The sequence below is a fragment of the Notamacropus eugenii genome, chromosome 2 (genome assembly GCF_028372415.1).
Source record: "Notamacropus eugenii isolate mMacEug1 chromosome 2, mMacEug1.pri_v2, whole genome shotgun sequence".
NCBI lineage: Eukaryota > Metazoa > Chordata > Mammalia > Diprotodontia > Macropodidae > Notamacropus > Notamacropus eugenii.
The window spans coordinates 77,722,220-77,745,985 of record NC_092873.1 but is presented as its reverse complement, the minus strand read 5'-3'; the positions used below and the strand labels follow the sequence as shown (position 1 = coordinate 77,745,985).

Below are 23,766 nucleotides of genomic sequence, written 5' to 3'. Positions count from 1 at the left end.
TTCATCAGGATGACTGGAGATGACCCAGGATGAGGCAATTGGGAGTAAGTGACTTGCCCAACATCACACAGCTAGTGAGTGTCAAGGGTCTGAGGTGAGATTTGAACTCAGGTCCTCCTGACTCCTGCACTGGTGCTCTATCTACTGCACCACCTATCAAATATCTCTATATAAATGCACAAAGTATAGTTAATAGAAAAGGAGAATTAGAGATTCTAAATGCAAGAAGCAAATTTGACCTCAAAAGTATTACTGAGATTTTATAGACTGACGACTAGAATATGACACCAAAAGGACTAACTGTCCTTTATGCCTTATTCAAAATAACAGGAGGTATAAAGAGAGACAGAGGAACTTTGTCTAATATGCATATATATGTGTATATATATATATATACATATACGTATATATATTTACAAGGACATACAGGGACTAAAGGGGAAGTAGAGTGGAGAAAGTTCATTCAGCATATATTTTGGGTGCCGAAGCTCTGTGCTAGGCAGTGGGATTAAAATTTAGAAAAGTGAGACAGAGCCTGTCCTTAAGAAGCTTACATTCCAATCAAGGGATACAGCATCCAGGGAAATAGTAACAAGGGCACAAGATATGAGTGGAAACATAGCTTATCATGCAAGAACATTTAGGTGCTGATAAACGGTGACAGAAATAATAGTCCCATTGTTGTGTATTATAGACCACTGGGACAGAAAGATTACAAATATAAAAGTAGTGTTCCCATCTGCAGGAACTTTATCATGGCAGGAATGTTTGTTGACATAGCTACTGGATGTGTTATATCTGCATCAGCCACCAGATGGCAATCCAAGGTCAGACTGCCTGGCCTCCCTCACCACTCTAGGTCCTGGCCTTTAGTTGTTCCACATATAGTATGACACACTCCCTTCTCAAACCCTTGTCCTTGTTCCAAGCCAAGTCAGTTTAACCTAAGTGTATGAAAGTATTCCTGACAACAATTTGTAGTTTTTGGCTCAGATTCATAAATAAAATTGAAGACTATACTTCCAAAGAACTTGGATTCATTGTAAAGGGGGAAGGAATTCAGGGAATTTATCCCCATCTTACTGACATTTGAATCTCCTTCCCAACTTCCAATGACTCGCTAAAATGAGTTGCTATTATATTTATTAGGATATAATTACTGAATAGAATCTGGAGGTAGATTTAAAATCTCAGCTGCTCCTAGGTTTGTATCTTTGACTTCCACTACCCAATCCTTTGCACCTGGGAATCCATACTCAAAGACCATAATCATAGGGGATCAGTTCTCAAGCTGAAAGAGGACTGATCACTTATTGGTAAATCCCCTAAGTGATAGGGAATTTGTCGTCAAATTTAAAAGAGGGCTAGATGGTCTAATGATCATTATATTTGCCTCCTGTCATCTGTATGGACCTATATTAATGGCCATTTGAATTCCTCCATGACATCTTTATTAATTTTGAAGATACAAAAAAAGCCAGAAAAAAACATTTCTACCCAACCCCTTAGGGAAACACTTTCTCCCTATGCCATGTTGATCTCTGGGTAGAACAGGTTCAGATTTGACAGTTTCTGCATAGCATTAGTTCCACCAAATTTTACATATAAAGATTGCATCCCTGAAGGTAAGTGCTGAAGGCCAGCTGCAAAACCCAGCATGAACTAAATTTCTGGACTCTTAGATTCTTAGACTCAGTTTCTTGCCATTTTGAAACTCATAAGGTCATAGCCTCCAACTTCTTTCACCTAAAATGAGAGGATACTTAATGACACAAACAAAGGGAGAAATCCTAAGGCCTTATAACATCATCTCTCACTTGATGTCATTAGTCAGAAAGTGAGCTAAAGAAGTCAAATTAAGATTGCTTCCTCATTGTGTCCTCACTGTCCTTCAGTCAGATAGATGAGCATTGCAGAATATATCCCCTATTGAATATTGCCATTTCTCTGCCCTTTACTTGACCTCTCAGGAGCTTTTGATGCTGTTGTACATTTACTGCTCTTGAGTACTCTCTCATCCTTTGACTTTAATGCTACCTGTTTTGTTTTACCTGGTACATGCCAGTACCTTCAGTCTCCTTTTCTGAATGATGATCCATTCATCTTCTGCCTCCAAACTGCGTATATACTCAGGGTGGAAACAGTGATCTAAGCCTGTCTTATTTTGTTGTGCATTTAGAGAGCTTGATATAACTGTGAAGGCCTATGAGTAAACTGGGCATTGCTGAGCCAAAGAAACTATGGGTAAGAGAAATTTCTTTCTCATGGGAAAGGAACTTCTGTTTCTAAGAAAAAAAATTACAAAGTACCTGATCAGCTGGCTATAATTATCCATTAATTTTATCTTTGCTCAAAATATCCCCCCCAAAATCCACTTAGTCACCAACTCTTTCAGCCACTTAACTGATTCTTTCAGTTTTATGAATCCTTATCAATCTCTTGTGTACTTACCCCTCCCAGTTAACTGTCCTACTCTGATGTGATTTTTTTTTTTTGGTCTTCATACAGGTTATTAAAGTTCAGTCTTGCTCTAAAAGAAGGAGATTCTTCAAGACACTAAGACTCTGTGCTTCTATTTGTGATGCTACGTCCCTACATAATGTCTTAAGTCAGAAATGCAGACTATTGAGCGAAGTCTTCAATACCAGCCTAGTTCAGGCAATGTTTTAGTGTCTCCTTCCACAAGTTTCCAGCATATTTCTCTTGTACCCTCTCCTGGTGTCTTGTCCATAAAATAATGTGGCCACATTTTTAATTATTTCCCTCCTAGAATGCTAATTATTAGATATGAGGAGGATAGATTAGAGAAAGGAGAGACAAGAGATGATTTCTGAAGAGTAATGAAAGTCTGACTATAGGGTATGGGCTCTGTGAGTAGAGAGGAGACAGATTGGGAGAGATGGAACCTACAAGTCATTAGAACTTATTGGATGTTCATGGTGAGATAGAAAAAAAAAGTGAAGAGTGACTACAGGGTTGTAAGATTGGTTATCCGGAGGTCATGGCCTCAATAGGAATAAAAATTTTGGAAAAGGGAATAAGTTTAGGGGGAAATATTGAGATCTCTTGGATATTTTGAATTTGAGATGTCAGTGGGCTAGCCATAAGAAAATGTCCAATGGTGATTTGTTCAGGAAAGATAGTAAGACTGGACATATACATTTAGGAGTCAACCTTGTTGAGAAAATATTTGAAACTATGGAGCTAATGAGATCCCTAAGAGAGCACACAGAGAAATACACCAAGATCCTTTGGTGGCAAGAGATGGATGATAATTCAGCAGAAGATGTTGAGGAACAAACGGTCATGCACCAGGAAAAGCAAGAGAGCAATGTCACTGAAACCTGAGAAGACTTAAATGAATTGAGCAGAACCAGGAGAGCATTGTACACAGTAACAGTAATATTGTACAATGATCAACTGGGAAAGACTTAGCTATCCTCAACGCTACAGTGATCCAAGACAACTCTGCAGGACTTATAATGAAAAATGCTATCCACTTCCAGAGAAAGATCTAATGGAGTCTAAATGCAGATTGAAACATTTAAAACTTATTATTATTTTAATTTAAATGAAATTTTATTTTAATTTTTAAAAATAAAATAATTTATAAATTATATATAATTAATACATATAAATTATATTTATGTACAATAAATATATGGATTATGAATAAATTAAATTTAAGAAATAAAATTTTAATTTAAAACAATTATTCTTGAGTTTTTTGGTCTGTGTTTTCTTTTACAACATGGCTAATATGGAAATGTTTTGCACAACTACACATGTATAGTCTATATCAAATTTCTTGTCTCCCCAGGGAGGGATTGGGGGTGGGGAAGAAGGAAAGGAGAGAATTCAGGACTCAAAATTTTAAAGACCAAATGGTTAAAAATTTGGCTTACATGTAATTGAGGGGAAAAAATAAAAGTAATGACTAGAAAAAAGAAAGAGGGAAATGCCATTCACCAAAAAAAAAAAAAATCATATTGTATCAGTACATACAAGATAAAATTTTTATTGTTTGTTTTTTTAAAGAACAAGGGATACATGAGTTATTTATAGGCAGCAAGGAAGAGCCAGTAGATAAGAAGAGACAAAATGAGAGAATGAAGCTAAGTAGGAGAGAATGGAGTATTATATAGCTAGATTTTGCAATGTCAGATAAAGGAGAAGCAATATTATCTAAAACTTTTCAGTAATGTGGAGCTCTCCACTGGGAATGAGGGGATATTGTTGACTTTAGAAGTTTTTTAACAGTTGCTGTGGTGAGTGATATTCAACTAGGAAAGAAGTAAAAGGATTGCATGAATCCATGAGAGTCCAGTTGAGATCAGATAAATATAACATAAACACAGATTTGTAGTGAAGCCATCTGAGGTAGTTGTGTGCTTTTCTTCAGCAGAGCTCAGACTTTGAGTAGGAGTGGGGATGGGAGCTGTTTAGGGGAGATGAGGTAACCTAGGGGTAATGATTGGCAAGGTGTGTATGTTCATCCTTGATTGGAAAAGAAGACCATACCATCAGAGAAATAACGACATGACAACTTGCATTTGACTTTGTTTTGAGTGAGGGAGGGCTGTGCAGGTCACCAGCCTCACTTCTCCTGCAGAGCCATCTGAATCCAGTGACCAGATATTCATCAGGATGACTGGAGATGACCCAGGATGAGACAATTGGGATTAAATGACTTGCCCAAGGTCACACAGCTAGTGAGTGTCAAGTGTCTGAGGTGAGATTTGAACTCAGGTCCTCCTGACTCCTGCACTGGTGCTCTATCCACTGCACCACCTAGCTGCCATTTGGCAAGGTCTATCAACAAGAAGGAGGAGCCAAGGCATTCAGAAGCAGAGGACAGCACATGGTTGAAATGGTTAAGACTATGAAGGGAATAAAGTAAGGCTGGAGCAAATGTAATAGATTGGGAGAAGAGGTGGGGTAAAGAGAATGGAGGTTTGAATGAAAACAGAAAGCCAGTCAAGGGAGAAAAGAAAAGATAGGAGGCTATGATTGCAGAGAAAATCTTCAGAGCTCAAAATCATGGTGGCACCACAGTTCTGTTCAATGGTGACTTTGAAAATGATCACTGTGTGTATAGGAGGTTGGGTCTTCTCTCTTAAAGAAATTGAAGAGCTGATGAACTGGGAGGCTGAGGTGTTTAAAAGGACATTATTATGTATATTGAAGTCCACCAATATTAGAACAGTAGTCATAGTGAAGAGAAAGACTGAATCAGGTACTAAATTCTTTGAGAAAAGACATGGAATGAATTGGAAGCTGGTGAGTTTCATAGAGCTTCTATAGACCATTAAATCTGGAATCAAAATAGATCTGAGGTGCTACATTTTATTAAAAATATAGTTTCTTATGGGCAGAGCTAGATTTCCATTAGTTGCAGAAAATCCAAAAACATGAAAAAGATATCTAGCATGAACAGGATTGTGCAAATACAATGGGAGGTCTACAGGGTATAATAGAATGGGAGGGCAGAGAAACATATGGACCAAGAAGGCTTAAGTAAATGAGGATGATGGTTGAGGGGAAGGTTGTAGAGGAAGAGATTGTTCCTTCATCAAAGAGCAACTCTGAATCAAAGGGAAGCAGAAGATTGGAGTTTGCTTCCTTCAAGATGGGAGAAGGAGAAATTAATTGGGTTATCCAGTCTCAAGGGTCCTATGATCCTAGAGCTCCTGTGCTAGAATGGCACCATTTGCTTCCAAGGTCAGTCACTCCAAACACAAGGAAGCCAGTGGTGTAAGTGATCAGAGAAACCAGAAGATTCTCTGATTCTCTGGGTCAATAAATCATTGTTGTACAGGTACTCCAGGGAGGACTGAATTTATACTCAGTGACAGCTTCATTCCTAAAATGGCAAGGGACAAGGCACACTTGGAATCTGTTCTTGGTGATCCTTTATCTGTATCTTTGATGCCCTAAGGGGCAGTACCTTTGATGGACCTGCTCAAGACTTCAAATGGATGTGACTTCTCTTCAGTGAATGCTTTCTGTTGCCTTTGACTCCCTGAGACTTAAGATCTCTTATTAGTTGAGATCCATGAATCAGCAAATATGGTCACAGTTATTGGATCCCTGAAGACTAAATCAGACTTATACCTAGCACCAGCTCCATAGCTTTATCCTGAAATGTCAAGATATTAAAAAGAATCAGATTTGGAATCAAAAGGTCTGTGTTGAAATCCAGGTTTGGCACTTACTACTTAGGCAAATCACTTCTCTTTAGTGGTACCATTTCCTCATTTGTAAAATGAGAGGAGTTGGATTGAATTACCTTTGCAGTCCTTATACCTTTAAATCTAGAAACACAAGCCAATGATACTTTTGATGCCCTGAGACTTGGGATTTCTTTTCGATGTTAATAGGTTCAGACCCCATATTGCCACATGAACTATAGAGGATTCTGATCTAGAGGTCATCTGGTCTAAGAGCTTCAATTTACAGATAAGGAAACCAAGACCCAGAGAGGTGCAAGTATTATTTTCTCAATTTTACAGATGACAAAACTAAAGATCTGAGAGTTCAAATGACTTACCCATAACCACACAGTTATGATGTTCTGAGGTAGAATTCAAACCCTGGTGCCTACCCATTCAGCATACCAGGCTGCTTTTCTTACCCCCTTTGTAGTCAAAGTGAAAAAAAGTGCTTTCAGTCTAGTAGGGGAAGGCCTCAAGACACCCACTTAGTTCCTGAATCATTTTGTATATTGTTTGTTTGGGTCATTAGTTGGGTTAAGATATTTATAATAAAGGGAATTGCAATGGGGCGTTGATATCTCTCCCATCCCTATTTACAAAGCAATCACAATGTTTTCATCATTCAGGTTATGATATGTAAGGAGCTGAACTAGGCAAAAGATTGTTCATCATAGGAAATAAAACCAAAACACCCAGGCTGAATAGGATGTTACCCTCCTAAACAACAAATCAGTAAGAAATGTTTTTGTTGTATAGACTCACACGTCATCTTGAATAGAGTAAGCACTTAATGTTTAATGATTGAATGAGTTTCATCTGAGATATGTAAGCAGTATTGTGATGTGGAATACTTTCCTTGTGGTGGGATTTCTCCTCATGGAAGGATATGACCAGGATTAGATGCTTTCTAGCTGTAACTGTTGGTTCTTGAGTCTGGGAAGTCAGGTAAAAGACCACTGTAATAGTTAAGCAAAAGATGATAAAGGCCTGAAGTAGGGTGGTGGCCATAGGATGAAAAGGAGGAGAAACATTCCTGTTTTCCAGCTTCCCAAGGAGTTTTCCTGCTCTCTAAGAGTTTCATTTTATGGATGTGTATTTTTGTGTTTATTCAACAGGCACATAGAGAGGTAAATAAACACAAGTTAATTTTTTAAGTGAAAGAACACTAACTGGGAGGATCAGGAAATAGTTCCAATAGGAGATAATATCTGAGTTAAAGCTTAAAGAAAGCTGAGAATTCTTTTTTTGAGTCTTGTTGATATATTTTGGTTTTACATTACAAAAATTTATGTATTACCCCCACTCTGTTAGAGATCTCTTGTAACAAAGCTAAGAATTCTAAGAGGCAACCCTGGGGAGGGAATGATAATAACTGATATTTACAAAGGATATATTTGATGTTCACAAGAGCCCTAATTATTACAGATTATATTTCCATTTTGCAGAGAGGAAATGAAGGATCAGGAAGGTTAAGTGATTTACTTGCCCATGGTCACACAGTTAGTGTGAGAATGAGATTCCAAACTATGACTCTTCTCACATTACTTGCCTACGTATACATTAATTATCCTTATGCATAGCTTGGATCAAGTTACTCCACTGATTAAGATATGAGTCTCATTATTGCCTACAGATTCCAACCTAAACTCAAACTGAAATTCATGAACTATCACCATTTAGCTCCATTCTATTTTTCTAGCCTCCCTTTCCCATATCTTTTGCTCTATTGAAACAGGACTACACTTAGTCTGAAGAGTCTAGCCTTTTTCTACCTTAGTAGAAAAAACTCTGTTAATACAGTTTCTTACTCTTATAATATTCTTCCCACTCTCTCATCCTTCCCTCTCAAATCTTTGCTTGTAAAAATTATACCATCCTTACCTCCTCTGATGCCACCTTCTCCATGAACTCTTCTTTAAGTCAAGTAGTAGAACGTACTCTCCTCTGATCCCCTGTGACACTCTGCCTTATTGTGCTTACTGTGTGTTTTGATAAAGTCGGAGTTGGGTTTCTCCAACCTCTAGCTCTAAACCTATGACTCTATATCCAAAATTGAACTCAGGACCTTCCAGGCCCTCATTTTTTTCTATATTTTCTATACGTTATATATGTGCATGTTGTCTTCCCCTATAAAATTAAACTTGAGGGTTGGGGCAGCTAGATGGTGCAGTGGATAGAGCACCAATGCAGGAGTCAGGAGGACCTGAGTTCCACTCTCACCTCAGACACTTGACACTCACTAGCTGTGTGACCTTGAGCAAGTCACTTAATGCAATTTACCTCAGTCTCCTCCTCTGTAAAATGAGCTGGAGAAGAAGATGGCAAACCACTCCAGTATGTTTGCCAAGAAAATCCTAAATGGGGTTATGACACAAATGAAACAACTGAACAACAAAACTTAGAAACTACAGAAGATTACAGAGTGAGAAGGGTCTGAGAACCAGGAGCTGAGGACAAGATAAATACTTAGGTCCCTGAGAAAAGCAGTTTTTCAGTGTCCTAAGGGTTCCCTTATCTAGGTCCTTTCCCTGTAAGACTAGGCTCTAGACTCTCTCTCTCTGCTCTTGTATACAAAGCAGCCTGTATGTTGGGGGTGGGGGTGGGGTTAGTGAATCTTTCTCCATCACACAGAGAGGCACTGTGATATAATACAAAGAACACTGAACAGGGCATCAAGAAGCCTGGTTTGGAACTAGAAACAATGGGTGGAAGCTTCAGATGTAGATTTCAACCCTTTATAAGGAAAACATGGCCCAATTTAAAGCTATGCAAAAGTGAAACAGACTGCCTTAAAAAAGGTGGTGAGTTTGCCTTCTCTGGAGCTCTTGGAGATCTCACCTCAGACACTTGACACTCACTAGCTGCCTGACCTTGGGCAAGCCACTTAACCCCAATTGTCTCATCGTGAGTCATCTCCAGTCATCCTGATGAATATCTGGTCACTGGATTCAGATGGCTCTGGAGGAGAAGTGAGGCTGGTGACCTGCACAGCCCTCCCTCATTCAAAACAAAGTCAAGTGCAAGTCATATCATTATTTCTCTGATAGCATGGTTTTCTTTGGCAATGAAGGACAAACACACACACCTGGAGATACTGTAGAGGTTCGTGTTCAGGAGTTCATGACATTTGTGTTAAAACATTTTGATAACTCAATATGAATTGACTTCTTTAAATCCTAAGTATTTTATTTTAAAAACATTATTCTGTGAAGGGGTTTAATGGCTTCACCAGACTACGAGAAGTCTGTGACACAAAAAAGATTAAGAATCCCTCTTCTGGAGGATTCTTGTTCAGGAATGAATTGGACAAGATGGTCTCTTCAGGTCTCTGTTAACTTAGAATTTGTTTTTAAAAATATATGCTGTGAATCTTTTCTTTGCCAAGGCGACCTGTATGATCTTGGACAAATTACTGTACATCTATGGACTAGTTTCTTCATCTGCAAAGGGAGAATGGTAGACTAAATTCTCTCTTAAGTTCCCTTCAAGTTTTAGATCCTATCTTATTCCAAATCCTGGTTTTGACAATAAATAGCTCTGTGATTTTGCACCAATCCTACCATCTATGTGGACCTGTTTCCTCCTCTACAAACCTCAAAAGATTTGGAGGTGGGGTGAGGAAATCGTATAAGTTAATGGCTATGAAAAAAACTTTATAAATGTAAGGAATTCTCTTTATTACACAATTCTATGAAGTCTCCTTGTGGCCAGCTTTGGAGCTACATTTTCCTCAGCCCAGGTCAGGGCCTGTCTTCTGCTTTGCCCATTTTTTCTAGCTTTTTCCCCCAACAACCCCCTTTCCTAGCCTTAAGCCAAACATCCCTCCCTCCCTCTGCTGGAGTCTAACCCTTCTCACTCTCTGCATATATACATAGCCAACCCATGTTCCCTTCAGTTTAGAAAGTCAAGTTCCCCAGCCTCAACAAAGATGCACACACACTATCTAGTTTCTCATCACACATTTATTTATTGTACATTTTCACAATCTGGATTTGCCACAGAATTGGGGGCACTGAAGGGGGCAGGGTAGGGATAGGGAATGGGGGGGGTCTAAAACAAAGCCCCACCCCCACATCTCCACCACCCCCAACCCAGTAGGCAGCTCTCTTTCTCCTCAACCTCCCAGAAAGTGGAATGGGGGAACACGGAGATCTAGTGGCAAGTAAAAGGACTATATCCTCCCCTCCACATTCCCCCCAAATTGTGCCATTTAAAGAGACTTTTTGACCCTCCTCCTTCAACCACCAATCCCCCTCAGTCTAGAGGACCTCACAGGAACCATTCCCTTCTTCCCTTAGGGAGAGGAAGGGATAAAATGTCTCCTCCTCCCCCAACAACACATTCTGGCAGTGACTATTTCCCCCTTTTATGAATTCAGGGGGTCATCCAAGGGAGGTGGGCAATGACAGGACTTTGCAAACCTTCCCCAGAACCCCAGGGTGGGCTATCAGCTCTGTTCCCCACAAGGAGGTGGCTCAGAGGGGAGGAGGTCCATGGAGGACTTGTGAGGTGTTCCTCAGCCCCCTTACCAGACTCCCCACGGCAGTGACAGCCCCTGTTGGCTGGTGGCCTCCCCTCCTAGATAAGAATCGGAATGTAGCAGGGTTCCCCAATTCATCCCAGCTGGGGTGGGAGGGGCAGGTGAGGGGGACCCTTTTGAGAATGTCAGTGAGCCCCCCTACCAAATATGGGGAGTAGGAATGTGGAGACCCCCAAGTGGCAGAATTATTGGTCCATCAAAACATTTAACTTTAAGACACTTACATACCAGCTGTGGGGTTGAGAGTTGGGGAGGCATTTATGGGAAGGAGGAATTGGGAAAGGATGATGACAGACAAGAGTTAGAAGGAAATGGATGGTGAAAAAAATGGAATGGGGGGGAGGCCACAGGCCCCTATGTGTTAAAAGCAAAGGACCCCTCACTTATGTAAATGTCGTGCAAATAAGGGTAAAATTGAAGGACCCATAGGTGTGTTTAGTAATAGGTGAGGAGGCCCAATACAAGTCAGGAGGCAGGAATGACTGAAAAGCAAACCAAAAAGGGTGTGGTTATGTAAATGACATGCTAATTTAAGTGCTCAGAGCTCCCAGGAGACATAGGGGAGGGAAAGGTGGCTAAGGGAATCTTTGTCACAGTCCATAATGATTGGATAGTCCATAAATAAGGGGGTGCCCCAGGCTCCTGGGAGGAGAGAGATGGGTGGGAGAGATGAATAGCTAAATCCAGGCAAAAAGGAAGATGGAAGGAGAAGAATAGAGAATGTTGCATAGCAAATGCACATGAGGGGACTGTGGGTCAAAAAAAAAGGAGAGGAATGAGGAGTTAGGGGAAAAAAAAGGATGATGGGCAGAGGAGAGAAGTTAAGAACAACCAGAAAAAATCTTCTAGTAATAAAACTACAAACAGACCAAATATATATAATATTATATATGTATAAATAACAGCTGGCTATTTACAAGGGGGGATACACACGCAGACACACCGGAGGTGGGACAGGAGAAGGGGCTGGAAGATATGGCTGAGAGAGGGAGAGCCATGAAGGGAAGGGGGCCCTCTCCCGGGCAGGGGCAGCTCCTGCTGTGGGCTTAGGTGCTGAAATAAACTGTGGAGAGACCCAAAGAGTGTTAGGGTCAGATTTGGTCCATATCTCCCCAGTTGGAGGAACTCTCACCTACATTTAGCCCTCCTCAGTTCTACCCAGCCTCCCCCCCTCAGATGGAATTTCATCAGCCTTAGTTAGGAGGGTAAGTTCTGAGGATGCTGGTGGGACCCAATGATCCTACAAGGGGCAGATGGAAAGGAACTGTTTCTTTTTCCTCCTAGGCCATAGTATCTGAACCTCCTCCCTCAATTCCCCACTCACCAATGATGAGGATGAGGATGATGGCGCATATCACTCCAAGGATAATCATCATCTGGGAGGGTGGGGTGGAAAGAAGGAAGGAAAGAGGGAAGGGAAGGGAGAAAAAAAGGTGAGATGAGAAGGTAGAGAGAGGATGAGGAAAAGAAGAAAAGGGGAAAGGAAGAGAAAAGAGAGATGAAAGGGAGAGGAAGGAGAACAGGAAAGAAAGAAGAGGGATGGGGGGGTGATAATCAGGTTAGTAGGGGAAAAGGTCAGAGTATCAAGCTCTGCCTACTTCCCACCCTCCAAGCCATTTCCTGAAAAACTACAGTATATGGGGTGGGGGAAGGGAACCTTAGGGACCACCTAAGATAGCCCCTTCATTTTAAAGAGGAAGAACTGAAGTCCAGAAAGAAGTGACTTACCCAAGGTCACTCAGTTTTGATTTAGGGTTGATCAGGCCTACAGAACACTTTTCCCCATTCCTTCAGTCTCCTCTCCTAGCTAACACACCTTCTAGAACCTCCCTTATGCCCTCTTCCAGCCTCCTTACTTTGAGGTTTTTCCACCAGTATTTACGCTTGAGCTTAGCAGCACTTGTCTCAAACTGGGAAGCCCCAGCCTGGAGGGCATCTGCACGGTCATCTAGTTCTGATAACTTCTGGTCCCGCTCTAGGACCTTGTCCACATTCACCCGCATGATATCCACCACCTAGACAATGGAAGGCGAAAGTGATGACATGTTTATGCCACAGATTCACATAAGCAACATACCAAAGATATGTCACAAACTATGCCAGGAAAAAGCTTCAAGCATCACACAAATAGGACAACCCCCCCAAGGACATACATCTGACATATACTGGGACACAAACCTTGGACTAACTAACCTAATGTACAGGAGCTGTCAGACACACAAGAGTAAGTACTTCCAGGGACACAAGCTTAAGGCATAATGCATACACAGGACCCACTAGGGACACAAAGCAAGGGCATGCCAGCAGATAATCCAGGTACATGCCTTAGACATACTAGCAGAACTCACTGACACACTGCGTGTAGGTCAGAAACCTCCCCTTTACACAGAAAGGCATAAAACAAACAATGAGACTTACCCACCACCTACAAACCTCCAACATGCCTAATGTACAACAGCCCGACACAACAGGCTCAGACCTCAAAGGGTAAAGCAAAGGAACAACGCCAACTAACTTACCAGGTGGCCAGGGGCATGACAACAGTGACACAGGTCGCTGTCCAACACTGCTGACACGAAACATTTGTGCCTCTTACCCTAACCTCTCTCCCACCCCAATGTACTATCTCGAGGCACACACCAGTGAGCTGTCCATGGTACTGATCACGAGGCCAACCGTCCTTACCCCCTTCCCTTCCTTTCATTTCTCCGCTCACCTCATCCACCTGGGCCTGGGTTTGCTGCAGCCTCCTGTTGCTAGTGAGGTTTGGGGGGGCAGCAGGGGGGCCCCCTTCTCCTGCTGGGGCAGCAGGGGGCATGGCAGTAGCAGGAGCAGACCTGAGGGTGTAAGTGGCAAAAGTGTCTTGACACAAGGACATCCAGCCCTTCACAGCAGACTCTGCCAAGCCTCCCCTCTCCCGGGTCCCCAGCTCTCCCCCCAAAGAGAAGACCTCAGGCAAGCCCTTCCAGACTCATTCTGAGTCTGAGTCTCCTCTCCGGGCCCCCAGTTTCCCCCTGAAGAACGAGGGATTGGGCTCGAGCACCGTGGTAGTGAGACTCCTCACCTCCTCCTCTCAGGGCCCCTGGCAGCCTGAGGACTGGGGACAGGCCCCTAATCCTCGGGTCGGGGGGTTGGGGGGTAGGTTGGTGGAGGCTGCCAAGACCAGTGAGGCTTTGCGGGGCGGCCGGGGCAGGCATGTGAGGCAAAGACGCCGGGGTCCACCGTGCCAGGGCTAGTGACAGACAATCTCCAGGGGTGGGTCGGGTTGGCTGGGCTCGGGGCGCCCCATCTCGGTCTCCGCTCCCACCGCACCGCGGCCCTGCAGCCCCCGGGCACCCCTGGGGCGCGGGTATTTTTAGCTCCTCGTCCCCCACTCTCCGGAGGCCCGGGCAGCCCCAGCCCAGCCCCTCCTCTAAAAGCAAAAGCGACGCCCCCGCGGCCTGCCGAGCCAGGGGGGACAGAACGGACAATGCAGGGACGGGCGGGACGGGGCGGCGGCGGGGCCGGAGGCTGCGGCCCAGGGCTCGCACCTCCCTGCGGCACGACCGGGCCCAGTTCCCAGAGGGCGCCCGGGCAACCAGGGTGGGAACGGCCAGGAGGGCGGCTGCAGGGAGAAGGGAGGAGGAGGAGGAGGACGCAGTGACAGCGGGAGGACGGCTCCGGGCAGTGCATGGGGGCCCACCGTAGCCCCGGGGACGGCGCCAGGCGCCGGGCGGTGCAGACTCACATGGCGGGGGCGGGCGGGCGCGCGGGCGGGCGGGGACAGCGGCGGCGGCGGCTCCGGCTCGCACTGGCTCCGAATGGTGCTGCCGAGCCTGGGGACGGGAAGATGGCGGCCGCGCGTCACCCACATCCGGGCACCCGTGGGCCAGGCCGGGCGGGGGAGTGGGGAGGGGAGGGGGGGAGCTGGGAGAAGGGGGTTGAGGTGCAGCCATGTTGGATGCCCTGCTCCTTTCCTCCCCACCCCCTCCCTAAGATCTTGTCCTGGAAGGAGCTCAGGACCCTCTGAAATTCCTCTCTCCCAAGATGTTCAGGCTGTCCCTAGACACCTGTCTCCAACCCCCAAACTTCCCGGACCCCAGATCTACAACCCCAACCCATCAAATTCTTCAGTTCCACCCCCCTACCCCCAGATTCCCAACACTCCAGTCCCCAAATCTACACAACAACCATACTGCACACCAACACCCCAACCCCTAAACTAAGCAGCATCCCAACAATTCAACCCCTCCAATTTTCTCAAGTCCCAAACATCTTTAACCCAAAGTACCCAAGTTCCTAAACCTCATCTTTGAATTTCTAATGCCAAAACTCAGACCGCCCCCCCCCAGCCTTTAATACTCCTTCAGACTCCTGATACTCCAATACTGCAGAAGTTCCAAAGAAAAACTCTTGACATCCCTGCACCTCCAAACTTCACCACAACATCCAACATGCCAAACCTTAACACTAACCTCAAACCTGCAACATCCCAATCCAACTTTTCCCCAAACATAACACTTCAGTCTTCCAGTACCTCAGGGTATGGCACCTCAGGACCAACATTTCAAACCCCAACTCTAGAGCCTCCAACAATTCAATATTTAATCACTTTAAACTTCCCATACACAAAGTTCAACTCTGACATGACACACTTGAATTCCACTCCAGTGGCTAATAGACAATACTTTAAACCCTGATCTTAACACTGGAACCTTAACATTCCAACTGCCCTAGAATGACAAGACTCCAACTTCAGACAGTTGAACTCCCCAGCTCCTACCTCTGACATTTAACACTATACACCCTAACTTCAACATCCCAATCCCAATATATAAACATTGCAGATCATAACCCCATCTGACAATGCAGTTTCCCAAATTAGACCACTCCAATCTCTGACCTTTTTCATGCTCCATCCTGGATACCTTAACACAATGGACCCCAGCTACTCATAGCCCATTCTTTAAAACCCTAGCCTTCAACTGTATTGTCCTAAATGACTTAACTCCAACACTCCAAACCCCCCATCTTCCAGATCCAAAACAAAAAGACCAACCCACTCTTGCAGAAAGAGGTAGGTTGCCTTCAAGGGAGTACAGAAGGAAAAAGAAAGTTCAATTTGTCCCTAAGTCTGACTTCAGCATCCCTGTGATGCTGATCCCCACTCCTTCTCACTGTGACTGCATTGGCACCAAGAGGATTTACACCTGAAAGGGATTTCAGAGATCACTGCAGAGTGAGTGACTACAGAAATTCATTCATTTTACAGATGAGGAAACAGACCCAGAGTAAAGTGACTTATCTGAGGTTACCCCTCTAGTAACTGGCATCTTCAGGATTCAGATCTAGTGTTTCTGATTCATAGACCTAGACCTCTTGGTATATAGAAGCCAAAAGAAATTTAGATGAGAAAAGGGAAGGCAGAGAATGGAAAAGGGGAAAGTTTAAGAAATGTATGGGTTTGAATTTCTTACTGGTCAAAGTATCAAAACAGGGCTGAACTCACAATCAAAGCTCAATGTCTCTACTTGCTGGGTGCTAAGGGAGGCACCTATTACCTTCAAACCTACTAGTCTCTCCCATCCTTAAATCTTCACTAGACTCTACCATCCCCTCAGTCCTTTATCTTCCCGCCTTTACTCAGCAAACTCATTGAAAAATCTGACTCCACTCGAAATCTTTATTTCTTCTGTTTACTCACTTCTAGACCCTTAACATTCTGGCTTCCAACTTCATTACTGGACTGGAACCATTCTTTACAAGTTAACAGTGCTATCTTAATTGTCAAATATGACAGTCTTTTTTCAGTCCTCAAACCTTCTTAATTAATCTGCTCCATTTGATATTGCGGATCACTCTCTCCCTCTTCTCTTGGTTTTTATGACGCTATTCTCTCCCTATTCTCTTCCTCTTTAACCAGGGGTATTTTACCTTTTTTGTGTTGTGGACCCATTTGGCAGTTAATAAAGCCTATACATCCCTTCTTAGACTAATGTTTTTAGGCTTACAAACCAAAATACATAGATTACAAAGGAAATCAATCCTATTTCAATATAATTCAATTCAATTCAACTCAATACTTACCAAAACAATTTTTAAAAACAAGTTCACAGGCAGCTTTAATCTATCCATTTACTGCTTGGAGAGGATGGGTCTGAGACCCCTAGTCTAATTAATCCTGCTCAGTCTCTTTTATTGATTCATCATATCATAATAAAAGTAATAATAGCTAACATTTATTTAGAACTCACTACGTGCCAGACACTGTGCTAAGCACTTCACAATTATCTCATGTGATCCTTACAACGAGATCCCCACTTTCCAGTTGAGGAAACTGAGGCAAGCAGAAGTTAAGTGACTTGCCCAGCATCACACAGTAAGTGTCTGAGGTCAGATTTGAACTCAGGTCTTCCTGACTCCAAGCCTGCTGCTCTATCCACAGTATCATCGATGTCCCCTAACCATGGGTTATTCCCAAGTGTCCTAGTCCTTTCTTTACATTCTCTCCCAGAGATGTCATCAGTTTCTGTGAGTTTATTTATCTTTATGTCAATGACTCACAGATCTGTATATCTATTTCCAGTTTCTCCCCTGAGAGGCAATCCCACATCACCACTTGAATATTGGACATTTCATACTTGTCATTGTTATTGTTTGTTCTTCATTCTCGAAGAGGACCATGACATTAGGGAGGTGATGCCATGACATGCAAGTGAATTGGATTTAAGTGAGAGAAGGATATGCATAATCACTAGCCTTACCTTCTCCTCTGCAGCCATCTAGGTCCAGTGACAAGATAAGATCATAACTGGAGATGGCCCTGAATGAACTGGGAAATCTTGGCCTTTTTTTTTGTTGTTGTTGTTGCTTTTTTAGATGGGGGTAGGCAAGGCAATTGGGGTTAAGTGACTTGCCCAAGGTCTATTAAGTATCAAGTGTCTGAGATCACATTTGAACTCAGGTCTTCCGGACTCCAGGGCCAGTGCTCTATTCAGTGTGCCACCTAGCTGCCCCAAACCTTGACCTTTTTAAGCAAGGTTTTTAATAGGTCTCAGTTTGACTGAGGCAACACCCATTCAGTGATTAAGGCTAGGAAAGAAATAACGCAGAGAATGGTTCCTTTAACCTAGTAAAAAAAAAAAATCAGTCTGGGAGGGGAAGATGCTCAGGGTTTCTGGCCAAAACAGAAACAATTACTATTTACATTCACTTGGAGGGGAGGGGAAGGAGACTCAGGAGAGGAGGAAGAAGGAAGGAAGGAAGGAGGGAAGATGCTGCATTGCCCAACTGGAACTTCTCTTGGCCTTAGTTTCTCATCCACTGTGCCACCTACCTGCCCGATAGTTAGCACTTACATGTATTAGCTAATCTGATTCTCACAACAAACCTGAGAGGTAGGTACTATTATTAATCACATTTTACAGATGAGGAAACCAGGATGATGAGATGTCAAGTGACTTGAACAATGTCACATAGCTATTGTGTGCCATTGTCAGGATTCAAACTCAACTTCCTAACTCCAAATCTAATACTCTATCTGCTGTGCTACCTAGCTGTCTGCATAAGACCAACATTGTTGCCCAGGATTAAAATTCAGTTTTCCGACTACCACAATTTGATATGGTAGATACGTGACTTAGGCTTCAGTTTCTTCTGTGTTGTGTCATCACCAAGAAGCACTTGTTACTCCTAATTGCATGGTATAGGGCTATGCGTTATACTGTTGTGAAGGCATAAACAAGGCCCTTAAAACACTATATAAGTTAATAAGTTAATGTCAACAGTTGATAACATGAATAATACTGTAGTCTCAGGGCTGATATAGTGGTAAAGATGAATTTCTCTCACAATATATTTTAGTTTTGTAAAACATAGCTATATTCAAATTTGGATCTGTCACCTTAGGATCTGAAGGCCTCAAAAAGTCTTCTCTTACCTGGTTCCACGAATTCTGTCTACAACGTTCCTGGCAAGTGGCCATCTAGTCACCACTGGCTATCCTTAGTTGATGGGATAGTTTCTGAGGTAGCCCATTTTTAGCTTTCACTCATGGGAAGTTTTTTTCTTCTCTTGAGCTGAAATCCACAGTTTGTATGTATACATGACTCCTAAATCTATTCTATCCTGCTCTCTCCTGATCTCCACTTTGATATTCTCAACTATTTGTGGGACATAACTACCAGGATAACAGTTTAGCCTCTTCCCATTAAAATGAGATGGTATCCATGGCTTCCCTATTTCTGTCAATGATATAAACAATGATATTCCTACTACCTAGGCTAGAAACATCACTGTCTTCTCTCAGTTAAATTCAAGAGTGTTTACTAATGCCTGTGATGTGCACAGGTACTAAGTTAGTTCCTGGGGGATAAAGAGATGAAATAGGGCACGGTTATAACATCATAGAATATTAGAGTTGGAATTACCTTAGAAATCATTTAAACCAACCCCTTCTTTTTACAGATGAAGAAACTGATGCCCATAAAGGTGGTCATTTGTTCAAGGACACATATGTAGCGAGTGGCAGAGCTAGGATTGTCCTCCAGATCTTTTGCTCAAATCCAAAGAAGTCCACATTTTCTTAAGCTTATAATCAAATGAAGGCAAGAATAAGGCACTGTTCAAATAAATATATTTTTTTCTCTAAGTAACTATGTATTCTGTATGTTCCTACTTGTTTATGTTAACTTTCATTAGACTGTGAACTCCATGAGAGCTTTTGCCTTTCTTCATACATACAGGGTCGGCATGGAGCCTTGAATAAAGTGTTTAATACTTGTAGACTTGAGTCAAGAACGTAAATGGCTGAGTTTCTTACCTGACTCTTGTCTCCCAAGTCTAGTATTCTACCACATATCTTGTAGGGTGAATGGAAATCTGATGTATTATAGAAAATAATTTGGGGAGGTCAAGTAGTTTAGAGGGGTCTTTCAGAGTAGCAAATAGTTTTGGACTTAAGAGGCAGAAAGATCTAGGTTCCAGTTCTGCCTCTGACATCTACTAGCTGCACGACTCTGGACTACTTAAACTCTCATTTCTAAAACGGGTTAATAATATCTATTTCACAGGGTTGTCCTCAGGAGCACACGAATAATGTGAACAGAGAAGTGTTATGTAGACACAAGACATTAAGAGTATAGGAAAGACTGCTATATCAATCTTAGCATTTTAATCAGGATTCCTACCCTGACACACAGTAGACATCTAATGCTAGTTGTTTACTGACTATTAGCAAGTAGTTATGGTTACTGTTTTTACATTACCTCTGTTGCCCAATGTATTCTTCCCTGCTCCCTTTTTAGACAGGATTATGAGGAATGGCCATTCCTTTCTAAAGAGGGGGAAAAAAGTTTAGTAAAAAAGTTCCAAACTCATAGTTACCAAGCTCTTTTTGCCTTTATTTCCAAAGGTATTTGTAATATTCAGGGATAGAATAATGCCATGCTTGATCTTTCATCATATTTACTTTCACTTCAAACCTAAGATTCAGAAATTTAGAACTGGAAGTATCTGAGAGCTCATCTAAGCCAATGCCTTCCTTCTGTAAACGTGGAAACCACTACTATAGTAACGAACAAAACTGGAACAAAATTCAGACTCTGAGGCTTCTTGTGATCATATCTCATTGGCTCAAGGTGCTAAGCTCCCTTCCATTTTTTCTTGTCACCATTAATCTTTCCTAGGAGAGTGTCACTTATTCTTACCTTCTAGATTGGCATGTCTCACCTAATCCTGTTGGAAAAAGAGAAGAGTTGGGGTATACTATAAAAATGAACTCCCTAGTGGAGACAGGGTACTATTTTCCCATTTCCTCACAATAACTCCATTTTACACAAAGATGAGATTGAGAATGAAAAATGTTAAGTGACTTTTCCAAGATCACACAGCTAGTAAGTGTTCAAGGGTCCCCGGTTTGTGCACCATGACACGTCACTCGGATGGTAGTAAGTATTGCCCATTTCACAGATGGGAAGAAATTACATCCGTTCAGGGCATGCCTTACAAACAATAAAGAATATTTTCTGGGAGCTAAATGCAGGACATTCTAACTCTGATTTACCTAATGGATGGATACTGGGCACTGTCTTTCCCCAAGCCCATAAATAACGAAGGCCTATTCCATCCATCTGCACCCCAAACAATCTAAAGAAGCTAGTCTTAGCTTCTTCACTCAGGGTTCCAAAGCCTCCTGGTCCTCATTTGCATATTGTCCCAGGAATGACGTACATTGTCACTCGCATAAATCAGCCCCGCCCCTTCCTGGGATTTGGACCGTAATCATCGAAAAAGGGGCACCAGTAACTTTAAGGTCCTGGAATGGATGGGAAAACACCAGGCTCCCCTTGCGGCACACTCCTCTCTGCTGTGTCTTCCCTTCCCCTGTGTATGGCCAACATCGAATGTCCCCTGCAACTGGTGTCACCAGCTTTAGTTATGGTACAAAAGTGGGGTTTTATTATAAAATATTATATACAATGTCAATGTGCGAAAACTCAGGGGGATAAGAACACTGCCAACAGTCCCCCAAACCCTGTCGCTGGCAGTCTTCCCAGTTATTTTTCCAAGGACTGAGGGCTGACTTCAAAGCCTTCTCGGTCTTCTGCCCCACGTTTGTGGGAAGTGGTTCAGAAAGATTTTTTCTTTAACACGAAGACAGCGATGACCAATATTACTTCAGTGGAAGCTGGGAGAACACTGCAAGAGGAGGGAGGCGTGATCAAAGACTTTCTCGTAACAAAGACGGCCCAGTCCCAGCACTGACACCCTAGTCAGGACCAGCCCTTAAACCCAGAAAGCAGGAAAGCGTTGCCTCCTCGGGGGCAGCCTCTCGGAAACCTTGGATAGGTGGCCCCTCGTGCCGCACCTGCAGAAGGCGAAGATGTACCAATAGACGTAGCACTCCCAACCCTCGAAGACGAAGAAGGCCAAAGACACCGCTGCGCAGCAGTGCAGCGCGATGGCTTCAGGAGAGTCAGGGAAAAACAATGGAACTACATTTCCCAGCAGGCTTGGGAGAAGGGGGGGTGGTACCCAGGCAGGACCCGTCCTCGGCCGAGGAGGGAAGGGAACCTGCGCTTACTCTGCCAGCAAATTAAGCCAGGTTAGGAAGCGGAGTTCAATTCTCTTTCCTTCCTCGTCTCCCCGACCCCTGCTTATGTCACCACCATGTTAAGAGGGGCTCCATCTTGCGCCAAGCTCAAGTTAAACTTCAGAGATCCACACTTCGCCCCCCCAACCCCCGAGGCCTAGCACTCTTCCATTTGGGGAGCCACGCCACTGGCCACTGGGGGGAAAGAGTAGGTGGAAAGGATACAGAAGAGGCTCTGGGTGGAGTTGAACATGGACACGCCTGAAAAGAAACCTGCTAGTTCTATCAGGAAGAGGCCCAGGGTAATGGAGAGAGCAGTGACCATCCTATGTAGGGATAAAGCGGTCCTGGAGTCTACCCTTCGCAACCAGGGGCCTTCTCCCTCTCCAGGATGGCTTGACTCCTCCACCCCACCCCAAAGTGGAGGAGGGGAAAGCCTCCCCCACTGGCCCGCCCATCCCCTGGGTGGCTCACTTAAGGTCCTCCTCCTCATACTCCTCCGAGGTGAAATCGGGAGGCAGACTGGCCTGGACGTTGATGTCCTAGGAAAGAAGAGCAGGAGTAAAACAGGGTTTTTAAGCCAGGATGGAACAGAAACGGTAGCTGCAGGGCAGCCAGTGTTTGTCCCTTCCCCTTCTTCCCACGGAGCGTGGAAGCTACAGAGTGGGCCTTAAGAAACCACCGGTTCATAAAACATGCTGGGGAGGACACAGAGGTCCATGGACCCGCAGTCCCTAAAGTCACACAGCGTAAAGACTAAACCCTAAAGCTAGATTTCCTGACCCCTACGTAGGACCGGCTCGGGATGCTCCGGCCTGCGCTTGGGGAGGGCAGAAAGAGTAACTCATTAAGGGGGTAAAAGTTGGGGGGGGCGGGAACCTTTCTGTAAAGAAAGGATTACGAGTTGCAGGCGCAGGCGCAGGAGAAGCTAGGGGATGTAAAGGAAGAGGAGTCCCAAGCGCAGGCGCAGGCCGGGAAAGCGGGAGCTCAGGCGATGATCACCGGCACGGGCGACTTGCGTCACCCGCTCAAACCCTGGGCCGGAGACAGGGGGCCCCGGGAAAGCGAAGGGAAAAGGCTGGGATGGCAGTTAGGTTACCCGCGTCCAGAAGATGGTGACGACGATTACCAGATGAGCTAGCAACGTCAGAAAACGAGAGGGCACCAGCCCAGTGATCCGCCCCATGCTTTCCGAGAACATGGGTCGGCGGCCGTAGATCCACGATTCCTTCCGCACCTCGCCGCCGCCTCTCAGTTGCCACGGACAACCAGGGCATTATTTTTTTTTTAACCATGACGGTTGGCTAAACTACTCAGGAAATCTCGTGAGAAGTAGCAATGCACTGAGAGGGATTGAATTTAAAGGGACCCTCCCGTAGCTTGCAGCAAACCGCCGGCCTTAGCGCAGAATTCGTGCCTTCGCTTGCGGGATTGGAGATCCTGCGACCTCGAGGCCCTCCAGGTCCCTGGGTGCGGCCTTTGGACTGACAAATCCTTTTATTATCTAGGCCGCAGATTCCCCACCCTTGGCAGATTCTTCCCTGGAAACAAGGGTGCCTGACCTCCCCCCCAAACTTGTCCTTTTAGAATTTATCCTGTAAATAGCCATAGGGCTCCCCCCTCCATAGCATCTTCCCCTGGAGCTGCCGAGCCCGTTTCCAGTCCTTCTCCCCACGTTCCCTCTCTCTTTACACCCTTGTCACCCTAATTCATTTACATGCCGTGGTTACTGCCCTCTTCCTACTCAGTTCCCGAAGGGCTAGGAACCGCCTGACCTACACCTACCCCAGAATCCTAGCAGGGGGTCTCGTTCTGGGGTTTGTTTAAAGAGTGCCGAAGGAAGGAATATTACGCTTTCCCCAAGTATCTGGCAGAGTTCAGAGCTGGAAATTCGGGAAGCAAAAGACGAGACGTCCCCTGCTTTAAGGAATTTGCCTTCT

At 44.1% G+C, this 23,766-nt stretch overlaps 2 protein-coding genes across 5 annotated transcripts; both read right to left on the bottom strand.

Moving 5' to 3' along the window:
* Positions 1-10,159: 10,159 nt before the first annotated feature.
* VAMP2 (vesicle associated membrane protein 2) lies at positions 10,160-14,594 on the bottom strand. Of its 2 annotated transcripts, XM_072641118.1 has the most exons (5): positions 14,483-14,594; positions 13,472-13,592; positions 12,612-12,770; positions 12,080-12,131; positions 10,160-11,818 (listed from the first exon to the last, which is right to left on the bottom strand). In XM_072641118.1, coding segments are annotated over exons 1-5 (351 nt in total). In that variant the 5' UTR covers positions 14,485-14,594; the 3' UTR covers positions 10,160-11,801. The 2 variants fall into 2 exon arrangements, with proteins under 2 accessions (XP_072497219.1, XP_072497218.1); XM_072641117.1 differs by lacking the exon at positions 14,483-14,594 and having other exon boundaries at positions 13,472-13,648.
* A 5,520-nt stretch (positions 14,595-20,114) lies between these two features.
* TMEM107 (transmembrane protein 107) lies at positions 20,115-23,143 on the bottom strand. Of its 3 annotated transcripts, none has more exons than XM_072641114.1 (5): positions 22,926-23,143; positions 22,301-22,368; positions 22,052-22,152; positions 21,602-21,698; positions 20,115-21,432 (listed from the first exon to the last, which is right to left on the bottom strand). In XM_072641114.1, exons 1-5 carry the CDS (start codon positions 23,025-23,027, stop codon positions 21,363-21,365), a joined length of 438 nt encoding a protein of 145 aa, XP_072497215.1. In that variant the 5' UTR covers positions 23,028-23,143; the 3' UTR covers positions 20,115-21,362. The 3 variants fall into 3 exon arrangements, with proteins under 3 accessions (XP_072497215.1, XP_072497216.1, XP_072497217.1); XM_072641115.1 differs by having other exon boundaries at positions 22,956-23,111; XM_072641116.1 differs by lacking the exons at positions 21,602-21,698; positions 22,052-22,152 and having other exon boundaries at positions 22,926-23,113.
* Positions 23,144-23,766: the final 623 nt, after the last annotated feature.